The 25,595-nt window shown below is 55.7% G+C and overlaps 3 protein-coding genes across 7 annotated transcripts in view; all 3 read right to left on the reverse strand.

Annotated features, from left to right (window-relative positions):
- Positions 1-605: 605 nt before the first annotated feature.
- PLA2G4B (phospholipase A2 group IVB) lies at positions 606-13,173 on the reverse strand. Its single transcript, XM_066276971.1, has 20 exons — positions 13,117-13,173; positions 11,608-11,680; positions 11,222-11,358; positions 10,953-11,084; positions 10,185-10,225; positions 9,950-9,992; positions 9,360-9,414; positions 8,938-9,065; positions 8,583-8,666; positions 8,275-8,309; positions 7,283-7,418; positions 5,185-5,321; positions 4,704-4,926; positions 4,429-4,546; positions 3,991-4,128; positions 3,704-3,808; positions 3,368-3,547; positions 2,917-3,083; positions 2,220-2,406; positions 606-2,049 (listed from the first exon to the last, which is right to left on the reverse strand). Exons 1-20 carry the CDS (start codon positions 13,123-13,125, stop codon positions 1,829-1,831), a joined length of 2,349 nt encoding a protein of 782 aa, XP_066133068.1. The 5' UTR covers positions 13,126-13,173; the 3' UTR covers positions 606-1,828.
- Positions 13,174-14,129: 956 nt separating this feature from the next.
- On the reverse strand, positions 14,130-22,633 carry JMJD7 (jumonji domain containing 7). Of its 2 annotated transcripts, none has more exons than XM_066276973.1 (8): positions 22,552-22,633; positions 16,798-16,951; positions 16,471-16,724; positions 16,119-16,175; positions 15,538-15,633; positions 15,195-15,309; positions 14,847-15,006; positions 14,130-14,724 (listed from the first exon to the last, which is right to left on the reverse strand). In XM_066276973.1, the coding sequence occupies exons 1-8, from the start codon at positions 22,613-22,615 to the stop codon at positions 14,722-14,724; spliced, it is 903 nt and encodes a 300-aa protein (XP_066133070.1). In that variant the 5' UTR covers positions 22,616-22,633; the 3' UTR covers positions 14,130-14,721. The 2 variants fall into 2 exon arrangements, with proteins under 2 accessions (XP_066133070.1, XP_066133069.1); XM_066276972.1 differs by having other exon boundaries at positions 14,134-14,724; positions 15,233-15,309.
- Positions 22,634-22,765: 132 nt separating this feature from the next.
- The window catches only part of MAPKBP1 (mitogen-activated protein kinase binding protein 1), a 72,516-nt gene continuing 69,686 nt past the window's right edge, over positions 22,766-25,595 (reverse strand). For 2 of the 4 annotated variants that reach the window (XM_066277021.1, XM_066277022.1), the window contains one exon: positions 22,767-25,324. In XM_066277021.1, the coding sequence (XP_066133118.1) occupies positions 25,097-25,324 (228 nt within the window). In that variant the 3' untranslated portion in view covers positions 22,767-25,096. Of the gene's footprint in view, positions 25,325-25,595 lie in introns of all 4 variants that reach the window. The other 2 variants (XM_066277020.1, XM_066277023.1) reach the window with 2 other exon arrangements.

A 25,595-nucleotide genomic window follows, 5' to 3' on the forward strand; every position in this document is an offset into this window, starting at 1 on the left:
CCCATCCAGCTCACACACCAGGGTCACTCCTGCAGCTGCCTGCTGTCCTCATCAACATTAGGAGGAGGTAGGGTGTTGACAGGGAAGCCAGTAGCCTGGGGCACAAGTATGGGGAGAAGAATCTGGGGTCCCTAGGCCCTGAATTCACTCTGCTTCCCAGTTCTCTCCACAGGTCTGGGCCCTGAAGTGAACCCTGAGGTACCACCAAAGCTCAGGGTTACAAGTGAGGACACCCCCTTGGGGACCAGAACAAGACTCAGTTACCTGGGCCCTACTGACTGCAGGAAAAAAGATTACTTGTTAAGAGACAGAACCACCACCCCACCCCCAGGCCACAGCCCGGGGAGGCTATGCTGCTAGTCTCTCCCCCAGCCCACGGCCCGGGGAGGCTATGCTGCTAGTCTCTCCCCCAGCCCACGGCCCGGGGAGGCTATGCTGCTAGTCTCTCCCCCAGCCCACGGCCCGGGGAGGCTATGCTGCTAGTCTCTCCCCCAGCCCACGGCCCGGGGAGGCTATGCTGCTAGTCCCTCCCCCAGCCCACGGCCCGGGGAGGCTATGCTGCTAGTCACTCCCCCAGCCCACGGCCCGGGGAGGCTACCCGCTAGTCCCTCCCCCAGCCCATGGCCCGGGGAGGCTATGCTGCTAGTCACTCCCCCAGCCCACGGCCCGGGGAGGCTACCCGCTAGTCCCTCCCCCAGCCCACGGCCCGGGGAGGCTACCCGCTAGTCCCTCTCCCAGCCCACGGCCCGGGGAGGCTACCCGCTAGTCCCTCTCCCAGCCCACGGCCCGGGGAGGCTACCCGCTAGTCTCTCTCCCAGCCCACGGCCCGGGAGGCTACCCGCTAGTCCCTCTCCCAGCCCACGGCCCGGGGAGGCTACCCGCTAGTCCCTCTCCCAGGCCACAGCCCGGGAGGCTACCCGCTAGTCCCTCTCCCAGCCCACAGCCCGGGAGGCTACCCGCTAGTCTCTTTCTTCAGCTCATCTGGTCCCAGGTCTGGCTACCCCTGTCGTGGGAGAGGAAGCAGCCCTGACTGACTCCCTGGCCACACCCCAAGGTCCCTGACCAAGTAAGGACAGGTGCTGGCGGTCACTGCCTGCAAGTCTGCTCATCTGGGCAGAGCCAGGGCTGCAGCCTCCGTCCCTCTCCGTCCCTCCCTCCTGCCTGGAGAAGAGCTGGGAGCAGATGACCCACATTTCAGGGGAGGCCCCTGCTGACTCGCCAGTTTCATGGGGTGGCAGGGGAGACATTTTGTTTCTTACACCAGTCCTCGCCCTGGGTATCCAAGAGCCTGGACTAACATGTCCCTTCTCGGCAGCGATGACAGAATCTCAGACAATGCCCCACATTTGTACGAGCCTCTGTAAGATATAAAGCATTCTATTTTATGCCGTACAACTACTCCAGGTAGCAAAGAACAGACACAGGTCACGGGGCTCTTAACCCGTACACAAATATAGGCAGTGCTGCTCCTGGCACCCCATCTTTACCCCTGGCTTATACCCAATCTCTGAATCTTCTCTGTGCTCAAAAGGAAGCCATCTCCTGCCCACATCACGGGGACCAGGCTCCAGCCCTTTTAGAAGGCTCGACCTACCCAGAGTTGTCTGTGGCAGGCTTACTGGTGGCTTCAGTGCCACATCTAGGGGGTGCTGGGTACACACTGTGGTGGAGCCCCCAGTGGGGCCATCTGCACCCCCAGAGGTCCTGGAACCCCTGGTAATGATGGTTTCTGCCCCAACTCAACCAGAGCTGCCAGAGAGACAGGGAGTGAGCCTGAAAGAAAGTCAGGGGCAGCAGGCCAGGTGGGAGCGCCCGGCGCGTGCCGCCATCACTGGGGCCGGTGCTGCCTGTGCCGTCTCCGCCGCCGCATGGCCTCACGCAGGGCCTCCAGCAGCTGCTGCCGGTTGTTGCAGATGTTGTAATGTGTCAGGTGCAGCAGCTTGTCCACGTCCTCCTGGCTGTAGGTCACCTTCGAGTAGTGGTAGGGGGAGTTGGATGAAGACAGGTTCACCTCTCCAGCCTCCTGCTCCTCCGCTGTCCGGCGGACCCCTAGTGGAGAGAGAGTGCAGCCCGGGCACCGGGGTGGGGGGTGGGGACACTGGAAGTGGAGGGAGCTGGGGGTCACCTTCAGAGACATAAAGGATAGAGAAGTGGGACAAGGGACGGGGGGGCCTGGGGCACCAGCAGGGTGAGGGGCAGAGGCTGGGACGGCGGCTCACCAGGGGCCGAGTGCTCCCGGAAGGAGTCGTTGACCAGGGGGAAGTGCAGCACAGCAGGGGCTTCGGGGCAGTCGGTGTCCAGGAACAGGCGGCACTCCCGAGGCTGGCACTGCTCCTCGGGGCTGGGCGAGATGGGGGGGAACGGGATCCCTTGCTCCTGGCAGAACCGGCCGAGGAGCTGCAGCTGCTGCAGGGTGGGCAGGAGTGGCGTCAGAGGGCGGCCCACGGGCTCCCCAGGGTCCCCAACAGCAGGCTGACTGAACGTGGAGGTCCACTAACACATGTGGGAGTTAGTGCCCAGAGGCCAACTCAGACTCGAGTGGGCCCAGCAGAGTGGGCCAGACTTGGGGAAGCGCTCCAAACCTGAGAGCCCCCGCCGCAGCTCCACCGGGCTCAGCAGAGCGGGCTGCTCACAAGGCCCCAGTTCCACAACTGGGAGGTAAACCCTTCCCTGGACCAGCAGAGGCTCAAATCAGGGGGCCAGGACCAAAGGGGACCCAAGCATAAAATACATTTTGACACACGGTTCCCTGGTTGTGGATTCTATGACTTCAGTTTCCCGTTCACGCGGTGTCACTGTGACAGCCCTTAAGGAAAGGTGAGCTAGACACTGGACTCCAAAGCTGATCACCCTGGAGACACCGGCCAGGACGCCAGACCTGGGGCTGCCCGCTGCCTCCAGCCTGCTGCAGCCCACCTGAAAGGCGCCATGGAGGTTGTAATCCAGTGACAGGATGAGGTCCACGTCCCGTGTGGGCTGCAGGAGGGGTGGGCAGCTGGTGTTGATGAGGTAGCCAACATCCAGCAGACACAGGTGGGGCTCTGAAGGTGTCAGCTGGTTGGGGAGCCCGTCCAGTTTGGTGGCTGGAAAGGTTGGGAGGATGGGGTGGAAAAGCAGCTGTCACAGGTGCTCAGTGCACCAGCCCTTGGGCCTAATGCCAGCTCCCTGCTGCTGCGGAAGGGACTCTGACCCTGCTCTCCAACACAGGAGAGAAAAAGGGCTCTCGCTCCAAGCAGCCCGAGGAACTGAACTCACAGGGCTTGGGGGTGAGGGGTGACAGAGTGTGGGTGTCTAGGCCAAGGATCCCAGGCGCAGGCGGCCATGGGAAGACCGGAGAGCTGAGATGAGGAGAAAAGCAGATAGATACCTTTCCAGGTGGAGAAGTGAGGATGTTGGAAATAGTCCTTGTGGAAATGGAGGCCATGCAGGAAATTGTGGGAGGCTTGGGCAAGTGGGCGCCGTGTCAGAAGGTCAGTGAAAAATTCAGCTATCCTGCCGGCCACCGTGGGAGGCTCTTCTGTCTTCAGAAGGGGGGCCTGCTCCTTGTCTGCAGTCAAGAGGGAAGCAGGATGTCTTTCAGGAAATGGGTACCCCTGGGTCTTTGTCCCAGCCTCTGTGGACTCTCAAAGGCCTGAGAGTCCACCTTCTCCCAAACACAGCCCACCGGCCACCCTACATCCTAATAAGGAGTCTAGGCACCTACCCAGGCTGGCCTGATGCTGTGCCCAGCGGTCCCAGAACTGGCTGGGTTCTGAGGCCCAGTATAAGCTGTCCTGGAGGTTGGCTGCATACAGATTGCTCCAGATACCTGAGATAGGGGACACGCAGGGAAGAGAGCCCCTCACCCCATCACAACCTGACCCTTCCCCAAGGCCCATCCTAAACCAGGAGACATCTCAGTGACTGAATGAGGAAGGTCAAGGCCCGCCATCTCTCCCAGGGCCCTTCTCCCTAATACCCCAGCTTCTCCAGCCTTCCCACCCCCCTCACCTTCCAGGAAGCAGATGCGAGACTCAGGAAGCCGCTTCGTCAGGCGCCCCATGAAGAACTCAGAGCCAAAGAGCTCGGAGGGGATGAAGGCCCCATACTTGGGAAAGCCGACCTCGTAGGGGGAGAATTCGCACCACTCTGTAAGGAGGCCACACGGCCTTACCACGGGGCCCAGGACCTGAGGACCTTCGGCACCAATGCACCCACCACAGACTTTATGTCAGGGCAGCCTGGTGACCTAGAGGCTCAGCCTTATTGCTGGCCCTGTGGGCATAAGACCTAAGGCTCTCGCCCCTATCCCAAAGCCTGAATGGCAGTCTCTAGAAAGCCTGGGGCCTGGTCCAGAAGTGGGTATAACACCCGCCTCCTACACACAGGCCCACTGACCCCTTGCCCCACTAGCCAGGAAAGCATGGGTCTCAGCTCCAGGCTACTCACCTCCAAACTCAAAGGTGGTCAGGTTCTTCCCCTTGGTGTTGAGGGCACAGTAGATGGGCAGAGGATTCTGGCCACGACTCAGGGCCTCCCGCTGGTCTGAGAGTTTGTGGTCATGGGGCTGGGGCATGGGGTAGAGATAATTTGAGCCTAAAGCCATGGCTTCCTGGTACCTGGGGTCTTTCACACCCATTGCTACCCAGGGTTGCTCTCATCTCCGGACCATCCTGTGGCCTTGCCACCCACCTCCACTACCCAGACTGCACCCCCCCACACACCTCACCATGCAGCAGCGCCTCGTTGATGAGGGCCCACAGGTTGGTGAAGCAGGTCGGGTGGCCCAGGCGGGCACGCTCGGCCAACTCCTGCCGGTACCACTGCAGCTGGCGGGGGGCCAGCACACCCAGCTTGCTCTTGGTCACTTGGGTCTTCAGCAACTCGGTGGGCCCTGCCAGATCCTTCTGAGACCACTCTGGGTCCTCATAGAGGTTGGCCAATGCCCTGGAAAAGCCAAAGCCAAAGCCAGGGGGACCACCACTCAAAGACCCTACCGCACGCCTTGGGCTCTGTTCTAGGACAGCAGCCTGGCAGGCACCTTCCAAGGGTCCCCTGAGCATATTTCTCTTTGGCACATGCATTCTCTCAGCCCGTCCAATTTGGGTGGAGAGGCTTATGCCCAAAAGCCTTACCCACCCCAACCCCTGCCACAACCCAACCAGCCACCCCCAGGCGCCTACACACAACCTGTCACCAGCTTACCAGGTGGACCCTGAGGCCCCTGTTATATAGGAAATGCAATCCAAGAGGCCCAGCTCCCTCAGGCCAGCCAGCTGCCCATACAGTGAAGTCATCGCCCGGATCCCACCACCAGTGGCCATAACAGCTACCACTGGGATCTGAAAGAGAGCACAGCCAGGGTCAGAGAGGCCTCAGGACAGGGCGGACGAGCCACAGGAAGAGGAGGTAGTAAGCCAAGCGGTCGCTCAGCTCACCCACAGCTAAGGCTGCTCAAAATCTACTTGGGGCTCTTTGGACCAGTTCTAGTCAGGCCTGTTGATTAGTCAGAAGTAGCCTCTTGGCTCTGGCTGGTTGGGGCACACAGGGAAGCAACCATTGGTTTCTCTCCCACAGCCAGTGGCTCAACTGGTTCGAGCATACACCCCGGGCGCTAAGGATAGTTTGAGTTGTCCAAGCACATCAGCCTTAGGTGCTAAAAATAGCTCAAGCACTGGCCGGAGACAGGGGTGCTTGATGGGTCCAAGTCAGGGCACATGTGGAAGTCTGTCTATCTCCTCTCCTCTGACTTAAAAAAAAAGAAGAAAGAAGGAGAAGAAAGAAGGAAGAAGAAGAATGAGGAGGAGGAGGAGGAGGAGGAGGAGGAAGAGGAGGAGGAGGAGAAGGAGAAGGAGAAGGAGGAGAAAGAAGGAGGAGAAGGAGAAGGAGAAAGAAGGAGAAGGAGAAGGAGAAGGAGAAAGAAGGAGGAGAAGGAGAAGGAGAAGGAGAAAGAAGGAGAAGGAGAAGGAGAAGGAGAAAGAAGGAGAAGGAGAAAGAAGGAGAAGGAGAAGGAGAAGGAGAAAGAAGGAGGAGAAGGAGAAGGAGAAGGAGAAGGAGAAAGAAGGAGAAGGAGAAGGAGAAAGAAGGAGGAGAAGGAGAAGGAGAAGGAGAAGGAGAAAGAAGGAGAAGGAGAAGGAGAAAGAAGGAGAAGGAGAAAGAAGGAGAAGGAGAAGGAGAAGGAGAAAGAAGGAGGAGAAGGAGAAGGAGAAGGAGAAGGAGAAAGAAGGAGAAGGAGAAGGAGAAAGAAGGAGGAGAAGGAGAAGGAGAAGGAGAAAGAAGGAGGAGAAGGAGAAGGAGAAGGAGGAGGAGGAGGAAGAGGAGGAGAAGGGGAAGGAGAAAGAGAAGGAGGAGGAGGAGGAGGAGAAGGAGGAGGAGGAGGAGAAGGAGAAGGAGAAGGAGAAGGAGAAAGAAGGAGAAGGGGAAGGGGAAGGAGAAGGGGAAGGAGAAGGAGAAGCCTCTTGACGGTCAGGCTTGCCTGGTTTTAAGAACTCCAAGGAAAATGGACCAGGCCAGTTCCAGGACTCGTCTCCTCACCTCTAACCTGAGTAGTCTGGTGACTGCTTTTGAAAGCCACACGGTCATCTCAAAAATCAACCAGGTTGCCTGACCAGGCGGTGGTGCAGTGGATAGAGCACAGAGGAGCCAGGTTTGAAACCCTGAGGTCGCTGGCTTGAGCAAGGGGTCACTGGCTCAGCTATAGACCCTTCATCCCCAGTCTAGGCACATATGAGAAAGCAATCAATGAACAAAGGTGCTGCAATGAAGAATTGACGCTTCTCATCTCTCTCTCTCTGTCTGTCCCTATCTGTGTCTGTCTGTCTCTAGACTCTCTCGCTAAAAAAAAAAAAAACACAAACAAAATTCCCATAGTGCCACCCCTCTGCCTCTTGCAAGGACAGGTCATCTCCTGAGGAGATTCCCAGGCTAATCTGAACCTCCAGGGACTGCCCCAGGCCAGCAGGCAGCCCTCAGGTTGTATGTCTTACTGATTGGTCAGACTAGGTCTGGTCTCATAACCTGGACCAGGCCAAGGATCAAGAACCAACAAGAAGGAAAGCTAGTCCAGTGGGGTAGCTTGCAAGCTTCAAGTGTCTCATGCAGTGTTCTGAATTTAATGTGATCAAGCTCCTGATAACATCAGAGAAAGGGCAGCGAGCAGAGGCAGGAAGAGAGGAGGCGGGTCCAAGCCCAGCTTGGCACTAGCCCTGGTTTGGTTAGTGAACAACCAGTTCCAGCATTCAGTAGCGGGCTCTGGACCCAAGCAAGGCTAAGGGCGCCTGCCCCCTCCAGCCAGTCCCCAGACCTCATCGTCCTGCAGGTCTCCATCCAGCTGCAGGGCCTGCTTCAAGGCCTGGGCCACCACCTGCTTCCTCCTGCTCAGGAAGGCTTGTTCCTCAGCACAGGGCCCGCAGCCCAGCCGCACAGCCAGCTCCTTGGGGCTGGTGGAAAGGCAGGGCCCATCAGGCAGCTCCCAGCCTCTTCAGAGAAGGGAAGCTGAGTCTGCCTCCCTGAAAAACCCACTGCCGTCTCTTCTCTCCTCTCCCCAACCCTCAGCCCTCCTCCTGTGTCCTGGCAGAAGTGTGACACATGTGGATGGGGCGGAGGGGTGGGGGATGAATCTAGACCCATGAGGGAACACACTTGGGAAATGCCACAAAGCAAGTCATAGACCCAGCAACACTGGTGACTAAAGAGCCCCCTCTGGGGTCCCAGGTCCAGACATGCCTGGGTGGGACCCAATACCACAGATCTACTCCTACCCTCACGCACCCGACAGTGATGACAGAGGGACGGAACCAGCGCTCCCGCCCTCCGTAGAGAGCAGCCAGTCCTCCGGGCATGGGGAAGGCCGGGGCCAGCTACTGCTCATTTTGTGACGACCAGCTAAATTCCCCCACAATAGATGCCACCCGAAGATGCACCATTCCTCTCCTCTCCTGGTTTTCTTGCCCTCACTGGGCCTCAAACCACTCTCCTCACCTTCCACCTGTTTTTTCTAGCCAAATGTTTATCAAGTGCCTTCCAAGAGCCAGGCACTGGGCTAGGCTAACACCCCTCCGAGTAAAGCAGAAATGCAAGTAAAATGTTAAAACGAGCCTCCATCTGCTAAGGCTCCCCACACACCATGAGCCACCCTGGGAGCAAAGCCCTGAGCAACTAAGAAAAGATTCCAGGTGTTGTGCTGGGAGCCACGCTGCCCTGCCCTTCGCTCCTCCAGGCCGAGGGCCTGACCACTGGGCCCCGCCCCTGGCTGCTCTCCCCATGGCCTTCCCCAGGGCCCAGCCCAGCCCTTACCCTTCCTTTTTCAGCTCCACTTTCATCAGGGGCTCCTGAAAACCATAAATGCTCCAGTCACAAAGGTGGGCCACACAGCCCACACCATACCCCACGATGCCCCCATGCTCCCTTGGGCCCTTGGCCATCTCCACAGGGGCCAGGCCTGACACCTGAAGGCAGGGATGCTCAGAGGACCCCTCCGCCGAGCCTGGTCCAGCACTTATCTGGACCAAAGACAGAAGTTTCAACTGAAGCAGGCCACTCCTTCAGAGCCTGGGGCCCAGCCCTGACCTTGCATCTGGCTTTCTTCCTCTGGAGACCAGTACCTGGGACGTAGGGAAGACGAGTCTCACCACTTGGCCAGGAGGCAGGGCCCTCAAGGGCACCTTCAGTTGCTCCTGTGGGGTATCCTGCAGGAGGGATGAAAGAGCTAAGAATCTACCTTTCCTTTCCAGCAAGGACTTCCCCAACTGCCCAGGGAGTGACAGAGAAGCAGCGGGAAGGGGGTCATGAGGCCAGCGTCAGCCCCGCCCCACACTCCCCCCAGGGTGCTGACTCTGCCAGGGCGTGAGGGGGGTGCTGGGGGGCTCCAGGTGAGCAGAGGGACAGTCTGGGAGGAGGTGCTGAGGGAAGGAAGGGAAAGGATCTGTAGGCCCCTCGTGGGAGCAAATGGTGCATTACCTGCAGATGGATACTCAGCTCTTGCTCCCAGCAGGCCACGCAATGGAAGCAGGAGGCAGTCCCCACTAAGGCCTCCTGTGGACCCTCACAGGACCCAGGAACCACAAGCTGAATTTTGCCCTCTGACCCTGAACACAGGAACCAGAGCAGAGAGCCTGAGAATAGGATCTTGGCCCACAGAGACCCTCATCTTGCCTAAAGGGCCTGGGGGGGCACGTCCCTCCCCGCACTGAGATGGCTGGCTGGCCCGGGACGAGGCCGGGGCATGGAATGTCCCCTCCACAGCCCCTCTGAGGATGGAGAAGAGCCCCAGCATGAACTTGCACCCCCCCAACCACTGCTCCTGCCTGAGTGCTGAGGATCTGCACACAAAGGGGAAGACAAGGGCCGAGGGTTCTCCCAGGGGTCAGTGAGGGACTCACCCTTCTGGCCCTCAGCCTCCTCCAGTCGAACATGCAAGCAGGAGAGCTCCCGGGCCTGAGTCATTCAGAGAACCCCTCAGACATAGACCTTCCCCTGTAAGAGGCCCCACCCTCCCAGCACCCTGGCTCTTGCTCCTCAGCACTTTATTACCTTGGCCTGAGTCAGCAAACATTTGCTTGAGGTGGCATTCCTCCCCCCTTTTTTAGCATGCATGCGCACGAGAGGGGGAGGGCAGGGACAGATAGGGACAGAAGGATAGGAGGGACAGATGAGAAGCATCAATTCTTTGTTGTGGCACCTTAGTTGTTCATTGACTGCTTTCTCATATGTGCCTTGACCCAGGAACTACAGCAGATCGAGTGACCCCATGCTCAAGCCAGCGACCACGGGGTTTCAAACCTGGGTCCTCTGAGTCCCAGGCTGGTGCTCTAGGCACTGCGCCACCACTGGTCAGGCAGGGTTGCATCACCTTGAGGAACTGAAAACCCAGGGTCCCCCAACTCACTGCTACTCCCCCAACCCCCATGGTGGACCTGAAGCTTGGGAAGGAGGACAAGCAGATGGCTTGAGGGAGGGGTCCTAGACTCACCACCAGGATGCCGTTGCTGACGAGCTGCTCAGCACCGTCTGTCCTGAAAGAACCCCCAGTGGCCCTAAGTGGGAGTCCAGGTTCTGAGGTGCTCATCCCCCAACAAAGCCTGGGCATTCCTCCTTTATCCCTGGCTGTCTCCCAGGGAAGGGTGTCGGCTCTGGGTGTGCTGGGCCCTGTCCTTCCCAGAAAGAAGCACCCTCACCTGGGAACTGTCCCATGGCCCCTGACTCACACACTCTGCAGCCGAAATTCAACTTCCAGCTGCTTCTCACCCTGGAGAGAGAAAGAAGCAAGTTAGAAAGGGAGAGGGGACAGAGGGGAAAGGATGGTTTAAAAAAAGTGGAGAGGGTAGGGTAGGGTAGGGGAGAGTAGGGAAGGGTAGGGGAAGGTAGGGGAGGGTAGGAGAGGGGAGCGGAGGAAAGGGGAGGGAAGGGGAGAGTAGGGTAGGAAAGGGTAGGGTAGGGAGGGTAGGGAAGGGAAGGGTAGGGTAAGGTAGGGGAGGGAAGGGGATAGTAGGGTAGGAAAGGGTAGGTAGGGGAGGGTAGGGAAGGGAAGGGTAGGGGAAGGTAGGGTAGGGGAGGGGAGGGGAGGGAAGGGAAGGGTAGGGTAAGGTAGGGGAGGGGAGGGGAGGAGAGGGGAGGGGAAGTGACCAGGACAGGGACGGGGCAGGAAAGAGAGAGACAGAGAAGGCATGCGCAGATTCCAACCCAGGTGCCAGCTGGGGCCCCAGTGGGGGGAGAGCCAGTGCCCATCAACAGGTTACCCCGTCCACCTTCTCTGGACTGCTCCGAGAAAGCTGCCCTTAGCTTAAGGGTCAAAAAGGAGGGTTGGGGACGGGATGGCTCCTCTGCCTCTGTAGCTACCAGCTGACAGAGGCCCCTGGGATGCCAGGAAAGCCTGGACCACTCACTGGAGAAGAGGGCCCCATGTACTCAACCGCTCACCCAAGCATCCCCCCTCCCAGGGCACAGGCCCCCCCCTGCCCAGGAAGCAGCCTTGCCTGAGGGCTCTGGGGGAAGCGCTCATGGCGGAACTCCCCCACCCGCAAAGTCCCCACGTCAAACAGCACCGACAGCACGGGGTCATCACTGGTCAGAAGGTCCTGGTCAAAGACTTGCAGTTGTAGGACGTTCTGGAAGGGGAACAGAGTGAGGGGGCTGCAGGAAGGAGGGGTAGAAAGGGGAGGTGAGTGGGGCAGGACAGAGGACTGGGAGTGGACAGCGGCAGGAACAGGGACAGTCAGCACGGCTGGGCTGATTCCTGGCCCACCTTGAGCTGGCTGTGGATTCGGAAGCGGAAGCTCTGATTCCAGATGGGGTTTCTGCTGTTCTTCACTGTGCGTGTCCGGAGCCTGTGGCTGGAGGCCGTAGGCAGCCACAGAGTCACATAGCAATCAGAGGGGGTCACTGTGGGAAGGAGGAACAAGCACTTGGTGATTGTCAAGAGCCCTTCCCAGCCCGGTCACCCATGGAAGACCTAGAGACCCAAGGAATGGGGATGGGTCAGGAGGCAGAAGAGCAGAGGCAGAGCGCTGACTGAGACTTTCCACCCAAGAGCCCCCTGCACACCCAGCCCTATTCATACCTCTTCCCACCTCCCCTGCCCCAATCTGAATGCAGCTGCAAACTGTTGCCCACCCTGGACCCAGCACTTACCTAGGTCCTTGGAGGGCAGGCCACGGGCCTGCAGGACACGAATGGTGAGCAGGCAGGTCCCATGTACCTTTGCCTGCAGAGGAGAAAGGGACAGGTTTGTTCTTGGCAGAGAGACCCAAAGGAGTCAAAGGTCTAAAGGGAGGCTGCAGTGACCCATGGAGGCCTAATTCTGAACCAAAAGGTCCACCCCTGCCTAGCCACAGGCCTGAATGGAAAGGAGGCTACGGCCTGACCAGGCGGTGGCACAGTGGATAGAGCTTCACACTAGGTTGCAGAGGACTCAGGTTCAACCCCCAAGGTCACCGGCTTGAGCATGAAATCAGACATGACCCCATGGTCGCTGGCTTGAAGCCTAAGGTTGCTGGCTTGAGCAAGGGGTCACTTCTTGGCTGGAGCCCCACAGTCAAGGCACATATGAGAAAGCAATCAATGAACAACTAAGGTGCCACAACGAAGAACTGATGCTTCTCATCTCTTTTCCTTTCTGTCTGTCCCTATCTGTACCTCTCTCCGTCTCTATCTCTCTTGCTAAAAAAGAAAAGAAAGGAGGCTACAATACCTGCTGATGATGCCTGCCAACACTCATACAATGCTCTGGGTCATCTTTTTGTACATTAACTAATTTAATCACACAACCACCCTATGCATGGACACCACTTATGATCAACTCCATCAGGAAACTGAGGCAGAAAGACTTGTCATTTGCCCACGGTCAGGGCCAGGATTGGGCCAGGCTAGCTCCAGACTTGGGCTCTCAGTCCCCACAGGAGCCTGCTTCCACTTCCTGGCAGTCTCCCTTGTCCCACACCCCCAGCTCACCCTTGATGGGTAGTAGCCTTGAGGCTGGTCCGGGCAGCAGGGGCCCAGGGAAGAAGCATGTCAGGGCTCCGCCTGGCTGTGGGCCCCTGGCTGAGCTGCTCCTGGCCCCTACACTCTCCACCCTTGGCTAGGGGACAGTTCTGGAAATGGGCTCTCTACTAAGGTAGTGACAGCAGTTACCAGGTCAGACCACCCACAGGTTGTCAAGTCCTTCAGGTCCTACAAGGTCAGGCTAACAGTGGTCCTCCGGCAGCTCCAACCAAACCCAGAACCCTGGTCTGGGGATGTGGGCCCTGGCAGGCTGCCAAGGCAGGGGAAGCTGTGCCAACCAGGTCTTTCTTTTGGCCTTCTGGCCCTGACTGATGGGACCCAGAGAACGGGGGAAGCTCCTCTACCAGTGTCAGCCCTGGCCGCCCTTCCCCCAAACCACTGAGTCAGAAGGAGCACGGGAGCAGCCACTTCCTTCTGGGGGCCCAGGACAGCAGCTGGGAGCCTGAGTTATCTGGTCCACGGCTCCAGGGAGCTCTACCTGGGCCTATCCCTAGGGCAGGAGGAACTCAGGATGGTCCCTCATCCCAAGCTTCTGCTCAGCATCCTGGTCTAAGAAGCCCATAGTTCCTTTAAGAAACAGCATTAACCAGGCCCCGGGCGAACCAGGGGTCCGAGTGGAGGCCCAGTTCCCCGTCTTACCAGAGCCATGAGGCTGAGTCCTCAGGAACCAGGAATGACAGGCAGTGGCTGGAGAACCAAGGACTGTCAGCTTTTTAATCCAGAGCCAGGGATGTCCCAGCTGGCTCCAAGCTCCTCCCTGGCCCCTCCCAATTGCTTCCACTCCACCCAAGCCACTCATTCCTAGATCAGCTACTTATCCAGGAAATGAGGTACCTTAAACTTGTACAAAACCACTGACCATCCCTGTGGTGGGGGACCAACACCCCCAAAGACCCATTCTCTCCAGCCATCACCCATTCTGCCCACCCACCCAGACCTGCTCTCCCAGCTCTCTCAGGTCTCACCTAGAGGAGGGGGCCCCCGGGAGAGCTCGCTGTCAGAGGCTGAGCAGAGACTGGAAGGTGAGGCTTGGAGGAGCCACCTTCAGGAAGCAGGTGGTGGGCCCAGAACAGCAGCAACAGAAGAGCCATTTCCCCCATTGCAGGGCTTCCATAACTTCCCAATGCCAGTACGACAGGAATACCCAGTCTTGCTTGTGCTTGGCCAATGTGAGAGGAGTGCCCCAGGCCACCCTGACCCGCCAAGGGCGTGGCTGTTCTATGAAACAGCCCTTCAAAGCCGGCTGGGTGGAGCTGGGTGCTGGATGATAGGGGATGAGGCCTCTGGGTCGGCATGTGGGAAAGGGGGCTCTCCAATCCCCAGGGCCAGGTTGGTGGAGCAGGGAGGGTCTCAGTGCGGAGACCCACTCCTTCCACAGGGGAACAGTCTCCAGAGGGACAGGGGCTTCTGTACCCTCCTACTTGTGCTTGTAGGAGAAGCAGCAAGGGTGACTGACCCTCAAGGAACCAGACTCACCAACTACCCTGGAGCTGAACAACAAAGCTAGAAATTGCTTTGCAGGCCCCAAATCAATGGGATCTGTGCCAAAGGGCCATGGCGAGAACGAGGTCAGCCTGCTTGCCAACAGGGGCTGCCATGGCTGTCACGAATAGAGGGGCAGTAGAGTGCTCCTCGGGCCCAGGCCTGGACCCAGAGATCACCCCCAATCACAGTCACCCTGAAATTTTTAGCTGAACCTCCCAGCCCTCACCAGACCACAGAAGGCAATTTCGAGAGGAAGTCTCAGCACACATGATTCACAGCCATCTTTTATTGAACAATCCCTCGGGCCAGCCCCATGCTGTCCTTATAGATATCATCTCCAAGCCTCACAACACCCTGTGAGGTAGGAACCATCATTATCTATTTTGCAGACAGGAAAATATCAATGCTCCAAGGCATTAACTCACCCAAGGTCATGGAGGTAAGAGGTGGTGCCACACCTGGAGACCCACTCCTCCTCCAGTACGGGCTGCTGCCTCACCTGTGTGAGCCCACACCCACACCTGCCTGGTCCCTCCTGGTCCTCCAGACAGCCTCCAGAGATCCTACAAAGCAGACTGCAAGCTGAGCTGTACCAGGAGCCAGCACATTCTGACTCCAAGTTGCCTCTTGAATTGACCGCGAGTTGTCCACGGCAATGTTCACCAGGGCTCCATCAGTCAAGGCCTGAGGCCTTAGTGAGGGAGTCGAGCAGCTGGAAGTAACTGTACTTGAGGTCATACTCCATGTCGTACCAGAAATTCACTGCAGGCAAAATGAGACCTAAGCATGAGGGTCCCCCTGCTAACCTACAGCTTTCCTGACCCTTCCCCTCCCTGACCCATTCCCTGCTGGGCCTGCCTCTGGGTGACTGGGCAGCTCCTCACCAGCAATGCAGGCATGGGACTGCTGGACATGGTGGAACCACAGGGCTGGCAGGTAGAGCATCTCACCAGCCCGCACCGTACAGCGAAGAGCCTGGGCCTGACTGTAACTGGGGTACTGAGCCAGATCTGGAGCCAGTGGGTCCAGCGGGATCCAGGGCACCTGGGGACACAGTGGCTGCCAGGGAACAGGCCTGAAGCCTCAGGCCCTCCAACTCTATCTCCTCCAAAGGTAAACACCATGGGTCCTGCCCTGCTCAGCACTGGAAGGCGCAGGCTTAGGGATTTTTCAGAGCAAGGTGCCACTGCCCCAGCTCCTTTGTGCCTGCTGCTCAGAGCCCAAGTTCCTACCCTTTCCCCTCCCTGGGGCCCTGGAACCAGACAGACACCTTCTCCATGGCCTCCTCATCCACCATTGTAAAGGAGCCCTCTTCAGTTAGCTGGTAGGTTGCCGGTGTGTATATCTCTGAAACCAGAGGGAGAAAGGTGTGGGGACCCTCAAGAGGACTGCCGCTTGCCAGCCACCCCGTTTATTCATTCCTTGGGTACCAGGGCAAGGTCGGGAGCCCTGGTGCAGTGGAAACCCTGCGTCCACACCCCAGGCCGGGGGCACTAGCTTGCCCAGGGCCCTTGCTGCCCTCCCTCCACCTCGAGCTGCCTGCTCTCCAGAGTCCCTGCAGGCCAAGTCCCCTACCATAGGGGATGAAGGGCCGGTCACTGGGGGGATGGAGCAGGAAGTACTTCTCTCCCGAGACCACACAGTAGAGGTTCTCATAGTGGTCCTTATGCACTGCCAACACAAAGAAGGCCCGGTGGGCAGGGTTGTAAAGGGCAGGGCACAGGAGGAGGCAAACAATCGTGTTGGGGCCCCTGCACCCCAAGACAGTTTATGGTATAAGAGCATGCAATGTCAGAGCAGATTTAAGGGAATACCAAGGTGTCTGGTGGGCTTCAGGCATTTCCAATCTTTGTCCTCCAGAGAACTGACAGTTGCCAGGCCCTGTGCTCATTTCCACAACAGGGGAATTCTAGCTAAGGGCTCTCCTGAGCTTACCCCCTCACCTAGCTTGCCTTTGGAAAGCTTTCTAAGGACTTAGAAGAAACAGTGCCCTCCACCCCCAATGCCATGGGTACTTTCCCCCACCTGAGCTGTCAGGGGAGGTCCTCTCTTATGTCCGAGCCCAGAATCCCAGAAGAAATCTTAGAGAAGAGACAGTCTAACTTTGGTCCAGGCCCAACCTCCAACTCTTGGTCTCCCCCCCACCTGACACCTACACGATGTCACTGCAGCCGCCTCCCCCAGCCAGAAGTTCACAGCATCAGGCATTTTTCCTGCAGGTCAGAGGAAAGAGGGTAAATTAGGAGAGGGCGTCCTGAAAGCCAGGCTGGGATTAAACACCTTACAGTGATGCTGGGCCAGAACACGGGTGGGAGCAGAGTGGTCACAGGGAGAAAGGCAGAGGTGGGTCATGGGTGAGGGGCAGCCAGTCTTCAGTAGTTCACTTCAGTCCAGGCCTGGGGACTTGAGCGATTAGTGCACAGCATCTGACCCTGTGGGGCCAAGAGCGTGGGCCAAGTCATCATGGAAGGGAGAGAAGAAGCAAGCAGGGCCCCCACCTCCACTCACCCAGCGCCTCCGAGGCCCAGGGCACATGGGGCTCCAGATCAGGCAGCAGCTGGGGCAGCTCGGTGGGCAGGTTGGAGCACTGCTTCTGCACATAGAGGACTCCTGGGTGTTGGGCTCGGCCCTCCAGCACGTCCAGCACGTGGCTCAGGGGCAGGCGGTGCTCAGCAGGCATCACAAAGCGGTCCCCTCTCACAACGTCCGCATAGCCATCTGGGGTTATGGCCACACTCACCTCCGTGGAGCCCACTGTGGTTCTGGAAGAATGGACATTCAGTCCACGCCCAGATGCCACCCGCACCGCCCACATCCTGCGGGGGCAGCCACCACCTGAGGTAGGGGAGAGACCACTTCTGGAGGGCTGGCCAGTGCTTCAGGGCGTTGCGGATGATGCAGGGCCTGTTGGGGCAGACCCAGTCCCGGTAGAAGTGCAGTGGAGTTGGGGGCTCATCCAGGTAGGGCACAGAAAGAGGCACACTGAGCTCTGGAAAAGGGGTGTGGGGAGGTTGAAGCCAACAGCACCCAGTGGCTGCTGCACTGTCTGCATAAGAGATGCCCTCCCTGGGCAGGCCACACTGTGTCCCTAGACAACGCCCATTGGTGACTAAGAGATCATGGACAATCAGGAATTGAATGAGGAAGGAATTTAAGGAGTAAGCTTGAGGTACACACACACACACACACCAGTATGGGCCTCAAGAGTCGACAGAGCCACGGGCTGCTTGCTCAGCCCATTATCCAAACCCTCCGTGGGACCATGCCCAGCCGCACCACGGACCCCCAGCTTTCTCCCTTGAGAATGGCCAACCTCCTGGCATCCATCAGGAAAGGCAGCCACTGAGGCAGTGCTGGGACCTCCAGAATGAGTACAGCTGAGGCCCCAAGGTTACAAGCGGGTGTGGGAGGATTGGGGTTATGGACAGCACCCTCTAACAGTGATATTTACTGAGCACCCAGCATGTGCTCAGTACTTGGTTTGGCTAATGTGAAGGTATCAGTGGTTGATCCAATCACCACCTTAGGAAGCTTACAACCTAACCTGAGAGACAGACATGAGCAACAGCGAGGGCTGAACTGTGGGTTTGCTCTTACTGAACAGAATCACATCCTCAGACACCCAAGGCTGCCACATGCGCTTGGGCAGGTTGTGCAGTCGCTCGCTGCCTATGCAGGAGTCTATAGTGGCCCTGTGTCACCTGAATAAAAATCTCTCCTTTTTGACTCTTTCTTCTCTCACTTCTGTCATCCCATTAATTGTCTCTAAGTCCTATTGATTCAATCTCCTGTGACTGTCAAACCACCCTCCTCCTTTCCTCGGCTGGTACCCACATTCACCCACCTCCTTTGGGTTCTCAAATGTCACTTCAATAAGGCTTCCCTCCCAGGCCACCCTTTTAAAAACTGTAATCTTCTCCCAATAATCCTTATATCCCTTCCTTTATATTTCCGTTTTCCTATCACTTATTACCATCTAACACACTATATACAAACTGTTTATTGGTCTGTCTCTTGGTAGAATGTAAGCCTGATGGTAGGGATGCTTGTCTTGTTCACTGATACATCCCTGGGGTCTAGAATAATACTGAAGAAACAGTAGGCACTCAGTAAATATTTGCTTAATGGTTGAATGAAAGTCTCCAACATCTCCTGGCTGGATGGTTGCTGCAGTGAACTAATTGGTTTCCTTGGTTTAATTCCCCACCCTCTCAAAGCATCCCTCATCCTCACCCTCACCCTCGTCCCAGTCATCTTCCTAAATACAACTGCATCTTGTCACACCCCCAGTAAAAAAAGTCCTTTGATGACTTAATACTACTCCTTACAAAATACTGTCTGCTTGGTGTGCATTCAGGCCCAACCTACTTTTCCAGTCTGGTTTCCTCCTGTCTGGTACCTGCCCCTTCCCACACACACTACTCAGGTAGTTCCACACTTTGTTCCTACTGCTCACTCCGACTGGAATGCCTTTCTCCTGGCTTTTATAAAGGATACAAGGCTTTACTTTGTTATGGTCATCCTTGAGTTCTAGCCTGAATGTCTTAACCCCCAATGGGTGGTGATTGCCTCCTACCCCAAATGGCCACTGCATTCATTTGCACCTCTGAGGACAAGCTTTCTCTTTCACAACTGTGTCTCACCGGGCATCTCTGCCTTGCAATCAGTCAAAAAGTAAATGTCATTAGAAAAAGAATTGGAACTGAGTGGGAAGACAGACCCTGATGGGCCCAGGAAAACTGAAAAGTGCTGGTATGCATGCTTACTTCACAGGCAAGAGAATAAGATGGGACCTGCCAAGTAGATAAGGGAGCAACAGGAAGAAACTGGCAAAGGACCTTCCAAGTCATACCAACCCATCAAAGCAGTCCCCTAGTGGTGGTGGTGAGGGGTGTTGATGTGGGGCTCAGTGAATCTCCCCATTAATAATTCTCACTAGGATTTTAAAGTACACTGAAACTGCCATTTTTTTTTTACCCTTTGTACTTTCTGCAGCTACTTCAGTTTTACTTTCTCACCATTTAATCGTTTTCTTTTAGAAAAAAAGATCCACTGTCTTCTCCTGTAGCTTCAAAGTGAGGAAGTTTCAAAAGGGATCCAACAAATTCCTCGGGCCCAACAATTTTTCTGCTAGAAATTTAGCCAACAAAAATACTCAGGTGGCCCTGGCCGGTTGGCTCAGCAGTAGAGCGTCGGCCTGGCATGCGGGGGACCCGGGTTCGATTCCCGGCCAGGGCACATAAGAGAAGCGCCCATTTGCTTCTCTACCCCCTCTCCCTCCTTCCTCTCTGTCTCTCTCTTCCCCTCCTGCAGCCAAGGCTCCATTGGAGCAAAGATGGCCCGGGCGCTGGGGATGGCTCCTTGGCCTCTTCCCCAGGCACTAGAGTGGCTCTGGTCGCGGCAGAGCGACGCCCCGGAGGGGCAGAGCATTGCCCCCTGGTGGGCAGAGCGTTGCCCCTGGTGGGCGTGCCGGGTGGATCCCGGTCGGGCGCATGCAGGAGTCTGTCTGACTGTCTCTCCCCGTTTCCAGCTTCAGAAAAATACAAAAATAAAAAAAATACTCAGGCATGTGCACAGACTCTGCTCCAGGCACACTGGCTCTTCACTGTTCCTTGAACACACCAGGCACACTCCCGTCCTTTACCCTAATGCTCTTCTCTCAGATGTCTGAACATTTCCCCCTCTCCTTACTTTGAGCCTGTGCTCAAATGTCGCCTTATCAAGGAAGCCTACCCTGACCACCTTATTTAAACTTATAACATGCACTCCACCCCAGCATCCTGAGGTCCATCATTCTGCTTTGTTTTTCTTTTCCCTCAGAGCACTTACCTTGTAACTCATTTCTTCTACTATATAATTTACTCACTTAGTGGGCCTATGGTTCATTGTCTGTCTCCTCAGAATTGTAAACTCTACCAGGGCAGAGATCTGTTTTGTTCAGTGATGTATCCCAAACAAAAGTATAGTCATAGGCCACATAAAATTGTTTTGGCCAACAGATCACAAATACAACAGTGGTCCCATCAGGTTTGTGGTGATACTGGCAGTCACAAAAAGTATGTATAGCATATACAATTATAATAGTAGGCTATATTATCTAGGTTTGTGTAAATATACTGTGATGTTTGCATAAGGAAATTACCCAGCTTGACGTGCAGCACATGGCAGTACTATTTGTTAAACAGATATTTTCATTGCAGCATTATAGATTGGGAATAGATTGGGAATGATCTAAATGCCTAACAGTGGGCTGATTACAGCACTACTACCTGTTAAGCCAAATTCGGAGGGACCCAAAACATGGAAGACAGGAACAAGGTCCGTTGGTTACACATCAAAGCTTTATTGTCTAGCTTGGCCAAGCGGCGGCTACTCCGACAGAATTCTGAAGGAAAAAGAGTGCCCCGGCCCTTTGTTCTACTTAGTTTTTATAGTTTTGTAAGTGGGAAGTACAGAAGCAAAAATTGCAATTAGGAGCCCCTTACCACTATTGGTTATAGTCATATGTCCTTTAACATGATAGGACCACGTTCAATTTGCAAGCCATACATCCTTTTGGGGAAAACAAAGTTTACAAGCCAACTGCAATGGTAGAAAGATGTCTCTTTACATATTAAAAGGTATTCCTATATTATCTAGTGTTCATCTGCTATCTCTCCGTCCAGAGTCACACGTGTTAACCACACGCATTTACATAGGAGAGGTAGTTTCAATGGGGACAAATTCCCGCAAATGGCTCATTGCTATGAGAAAAGGTTTATTTTGGCTTTTCTCTCCCTGTACCTGGCTAGCCATTCACCCTTTTCCCCACAGGTGTGGTGGAATGTCTGGGGATCCATGTTTTCCTCCCCTCTGCATTTGCAACACAATGCCAAGGGCCATCCTGACTATGCCAATCACACAGTACAGAGACTATTCTCACAACTTCTCTGCACACCTTAACCCAAATTAATAAAATGTTCTCCAAGCCTCTTAAAATATTAATATTAATTCTGTAGCCTTTGGTACTTTACAACACCTGCGGGTGAAATGGCTCAGTGGCTCCTCAGTACCCAAGTGGGAAAAAGACTGCAGCACAGATAGGAAATGGCCTGACCAGGCAGTGGCATAGTGGATAGAGCGTCAGACTAGAACACAGAGGACCCAGGTTCAAAACCCTGAGGTCATTGAGTCTATGGGATCATAGACATGACCCCATGGTCACTGGCTTGAGCAAGGGGTCACTTGCTCTGCTGCAGCCCCCACTCCCAGTCAAGGCACATATGAGAAAGCATCAATGAACAACTAAGGAGATGCAAAAAGAATTGATGCTTCTCATCTCTCTCCCTTTCTGTCTGTCTGTCCCTATCTGTCCCTCTGTCTGTCACCAAAAAAAAAAAAAAAAGATAGGAAATGATCTCCAAGATACATAAGGTAAAATAGTGTATTTAGCAGTTCTATCATTTGTATAAAAAAGGAGGTATATAATCTTGTGTGTGGCTACAAAGTGTTTCTGGAAGGATGCAAATTGGGCCTGGAAAGGGAGGAAAGCTTATTTTACATTATAAATCCTGTTATCAAAACCATGTGCTCATGTTCTATTCACTTAAAATCATGATAAATCACTTAAAAATAAAAAGGTAAGCCCTGGCCGGTTGGCTCAGCGGTAGAGCGTCGGCCTAGCGTGCAGAGGACCCAGGTTCGATTCCCGGCCAGGGCACACAGGGGAAGCGCCCATTTGCTTCTCCACCCCTCCGCAGCGCCTTCCTCTCTGTCTCTCTCTTCCCCTCCCGCAGCCAAGGCTCCATTGGAGCAAAGATGGCCCAGGCGCTGGGGATGGCTCTGTGGCCTCTGCCTCAGGCGCTAGAGTAGCTCTGGTCGCAACATGGCGACGCCCAGGATGGGCAGAGCATCGCCCCCTGGTGGGCGTGCCGAGTGGATCCCGGTTGGGTGCATACCGGAGTTTGTCTGACTGTCTCTCCCTGTTTCCAGCTTCAGAAAAATGCAAAAATAAAAAAATAAAAATAAAAAGATAAAAGGAAGGAAGAGAAGAAGGAAGGGAAAGAGGAAGAAAAATAAAAACCAAGCAGTGGGGAACCTGTGATCATTTGTGCAGCTGCCCCTAATTCTCCCCAAGCTCTTGCAAGGCCCCCAGCTTGGAGGAGTCGGTTCTTGAATAAAGAGATCCAGCAGAGAGGGGTTCAGAGAGGGAGAATCCGACCACCTTAAAGACTTCAGGGCAAGAAAGGATGGGAAGGGCAACAACAGACCCCCGATTATTCAGTGCAGGGCTGGCTGTGGGAAACGCAGGACAACACCGGAACAATCAGCGCAGGAAGCCACGAGGGCGTGCAAACACGGGAAGAGGGGAGCTGAAGAACCTACCCGCGGGACTGGAGGAGGGGAATCGACAGAAGTGTCAGAAAGGAGGCATCAACCAGTCCCGTGTACGAGGTTGTGCACTCGAGTTTAAGAACTATTGTGCTCCCAGGAAGCACCAGGGCCACACAACTCCGGGACCGGGTCCCGGGTATGCCCACGGCACTCCCGCGTCCCAAGACTGATCTGCAATCAAAACTAGGACGTCACAGCCTGAGCGAACCCACTCACCCCTTACAGCCGCGGGGAATTCTCGTAACTCCCTCCGCACAGCGTCCAAAGCCACCTCCGCCATGACGCCGCCCGAGGCCCACCCTCCCCTTTTAGCCCCGCCCTCCCCTTAGAACCCCGCCCAGGTGCCCCCGCCCCTGGACGCGGTCCCGCGATCTTCTCCCGTCGCTTCGTTGTCCCCTCCGCTCACGTTCGCAGCCTGGAGACAAGTCTCCTCTCCCCGCCCCCCCGCGCAATGCGGATTCCGCTACCCATGCGGCGAGCGAGAAGAGCCTTTTGATGCCTGCCCCATTTGCTGGCGTCCCAGAATTAACAAATGACTGTTTATTAACAAGTTCATACATCAATACAAACAGACATGTTAAAAACAGCCCCTGCCCCGTGAGACCTGGGGAGTAGGAAAGCGCCAGGCCCTGGACAAAATATAAAATTTATAAATAAGGGGGCTTTCAAAACTGGGTCAGGGAAAATCTGGGCAGGGACGGCAGTTGAGTGGCCTCAGACATGCAGAAAGGAATGGGCACCAGCCCGGCCACAGGACCCCTTCCCCGACGCTGGGCTGAGGGTTGGGGAAGGGCGGCCACCTTCTCACAAACATCAGCCAGAGTATTGCTTCCTCCTTGTGAGGGTCAAACTGGCTAAGGATTACGAGGAACCCAGCCCAGAGGGCCGGGCCAGAGCCCTGTTCGGGTGTGCTGTGGCTGGTGTTCGGGTTGTGGATGAGGGGGGTTGAGTTGCAAGTATATTTTTAAACCGAACTAGGTTAACTGCAGCCCTGCCAGGGAATCCACCCTCAGTTATGAGTTCTTGGGCCCCGGATTCTCTGTAGATCGGCCATACAGGTGGTGGTAGTAGAGAACAGTGGGGGTGAAATAGGCTCCATCTTTTCAGGTGCACTCAGGCTGATTCAAACAATACCATTTCTTTCTAAGCCTCTCTGCCTGTACAGCCAGTAGAGCCCAAAGGTCTGTTCATGGAAGAATGGGCTTTTGTGGCCTGAAGCCATGGTAAAGTGCCTCACCTGAAGCAGAGGGAAGCAGCTGGGCCCAGAGACACGTTCTTCACCCCAATTCTTCAGTAACTGCTTCGCTACTTGGTCCTACTCTACCTGCCCACTGTGCCCTATCTCCTTCTCCTCACCCTGAACTGCCCTTCTAATTCTAATCTGTCCCCCCACCTCTACCACTTACCTGTCCCTCCTACCACCTTTCCAGTGTCTCTTGGCCACTGCTGCAGTCCCATGTGCCTCCCTCCCCTCAACCTTCAATATCCGGAGCACCTTAGGTGCCTAGCACTGCCTTTGATAGGGTACCGTATGTGCCATCTCATACCACCTAGACTGGTGACACCAAGAACCCAGAATTTGGGTTTAGTGTGCCTCATGCTCCCCCCCCCCCCCCCCCGTTTCATGCTTCTTAATAGGCATTCTACATGAGCCAGGGTGGTAAGGGTGGTGCAGCTGCGGCAGGACATGAGGAAACCAGGCACACACAACCAAGTACTTGGGTACTTGGCCAAGTACTCTAGCAATGTACCCTTACCCAACTGGCAAGTATGAGAGAGAGAGAGCATGAGAGAGACAGTGTGTGTGTGTGTGTGTGTGTGTGTGTGTGTGTGTGTGTGTGTGTGTGTGTATCTGTGGCCAAGGTCTTCAGAAGGTGGGCCAGCGCCCTGTAAACCATGAGGAAAACTCCAACACAGGCTTCTCACTGAGAATCACTCAGGATGTAGGGAGATGGCCTCTGGGCTCCAGTAGCCTGCTGGGGACAAGGGTTGGAGGACTGGGAAGGCCAAGGGCCTAAGGAAAGGAGGTCAGGGCTTCATGTCTGCCTAGCAGAGGGCTTTACTGTCCTGCAGTAACATCCCACAGCTGGATCCACAAGTTCTGGCCAAGACAGAAAGGGAGATGGAAGTGGAATGTAGGAGCTCAGGCCTTGATACCAACTTGTTTCCTGATGGCTGGGAATGCCCTGGAGGGCCAGAGGGTCTGCCTTTCTGAACTGCCAGGAATTGGAGAAAAGCAATAACCCCTGCTCTGGCAGCCAGGGGAGTGCAGCTGGTATGTGAGGGGAAGTGGAGGTAGAGGAGAGGCTATACTATTGGCTGAAGGGCACTGAATACCACATTACCTCTCAGCTCTACCCAGTGAATACCCTGTGTATGTGCTCCACCCCAGGGAGCTAATCCCTGCAGTAATTTCAAATGGCTTCTAAGAAGAGAGAGGGCCAGCACTTCCTGATCTCCCCCAGATGGGGCAGGGTTGCCCTCATACTCCTTACAGCACCAAGATGACAAAGACCCAAGACCTAACTCCTGCATAAGCCACTGGAATGGCTGTGGAGGCAGAAGTTCCAAGAAAGTGAAGCAACAGTCAAGGAAATAAATTAATAAATACAGGGACCCCATGAGAAGCAGCTGAGAAAGCTGCTTCCCCTCCGAGCACGATTACTGCTGTCCACTCCAAGCACCCCCACAGGTTTGAGTGAGTGGAGGAGGGGCTAGTTTGGAATAGGGGGAGCATTCACTTGGGACAGGTTTCTGGAATTCAGAGTCTGCGTTCCATGCGCCGTTCCACAGCTCGAAGCAGCAGCTCTGAGTATTGCTCTAGCAGGGCCTGTGTTTGCTCAGCTCCTACAGCCCCAGGGCTCCCGCCAGGGCTGGACAGCACTGTCCCGGCCAGGGCCTCTAGCTCCTGCTGCACTGAAGAGAAGGTGTTTCTGAGGAGCTGGATGATGCTACTTTGCTCCGCTGAGGGCGTCTTGCAGCTAGCCACCTGCAACAGGACCCGGGAAATGGGTTGGAGGAATAGTAAAGCGACCTGTCAATGCATGTCTAAAAAAAGAAGGGGCCCCACCTGGGTAGCCTGCCCCCAAAGAAAGGACTGCATGCCTGGCTGGGTGTGGCTGGAAGTTCCACACTCCAAGATCAGCAAGTATGACCAAAGGCTATGGATGGAGGCAGACTGTGGGGAAACCTCAAAGGAGGAGTCCCTCTACATTTTGGTAGTAACTCTTCTTTCAAGGCATGGCCCTGCTGGACTACCC

This window comes from Saccopteryx bilineata, chromosome 4 (genome assembly GCF_036850765.1).
Source record: "Saccopteryx bilineata isolate mSacBil1 chromosome 4, mSacBil1_pri_phased_curated, whole genome shotgun sequence".
In the NCBI taxonomy this organism is placed as follows: Eukaryota; Metazoa; Chordata; class Mammalia; order Chiroptera; family Emballonuridae; genus Saccopteryx; species Saccopteryx bilineata.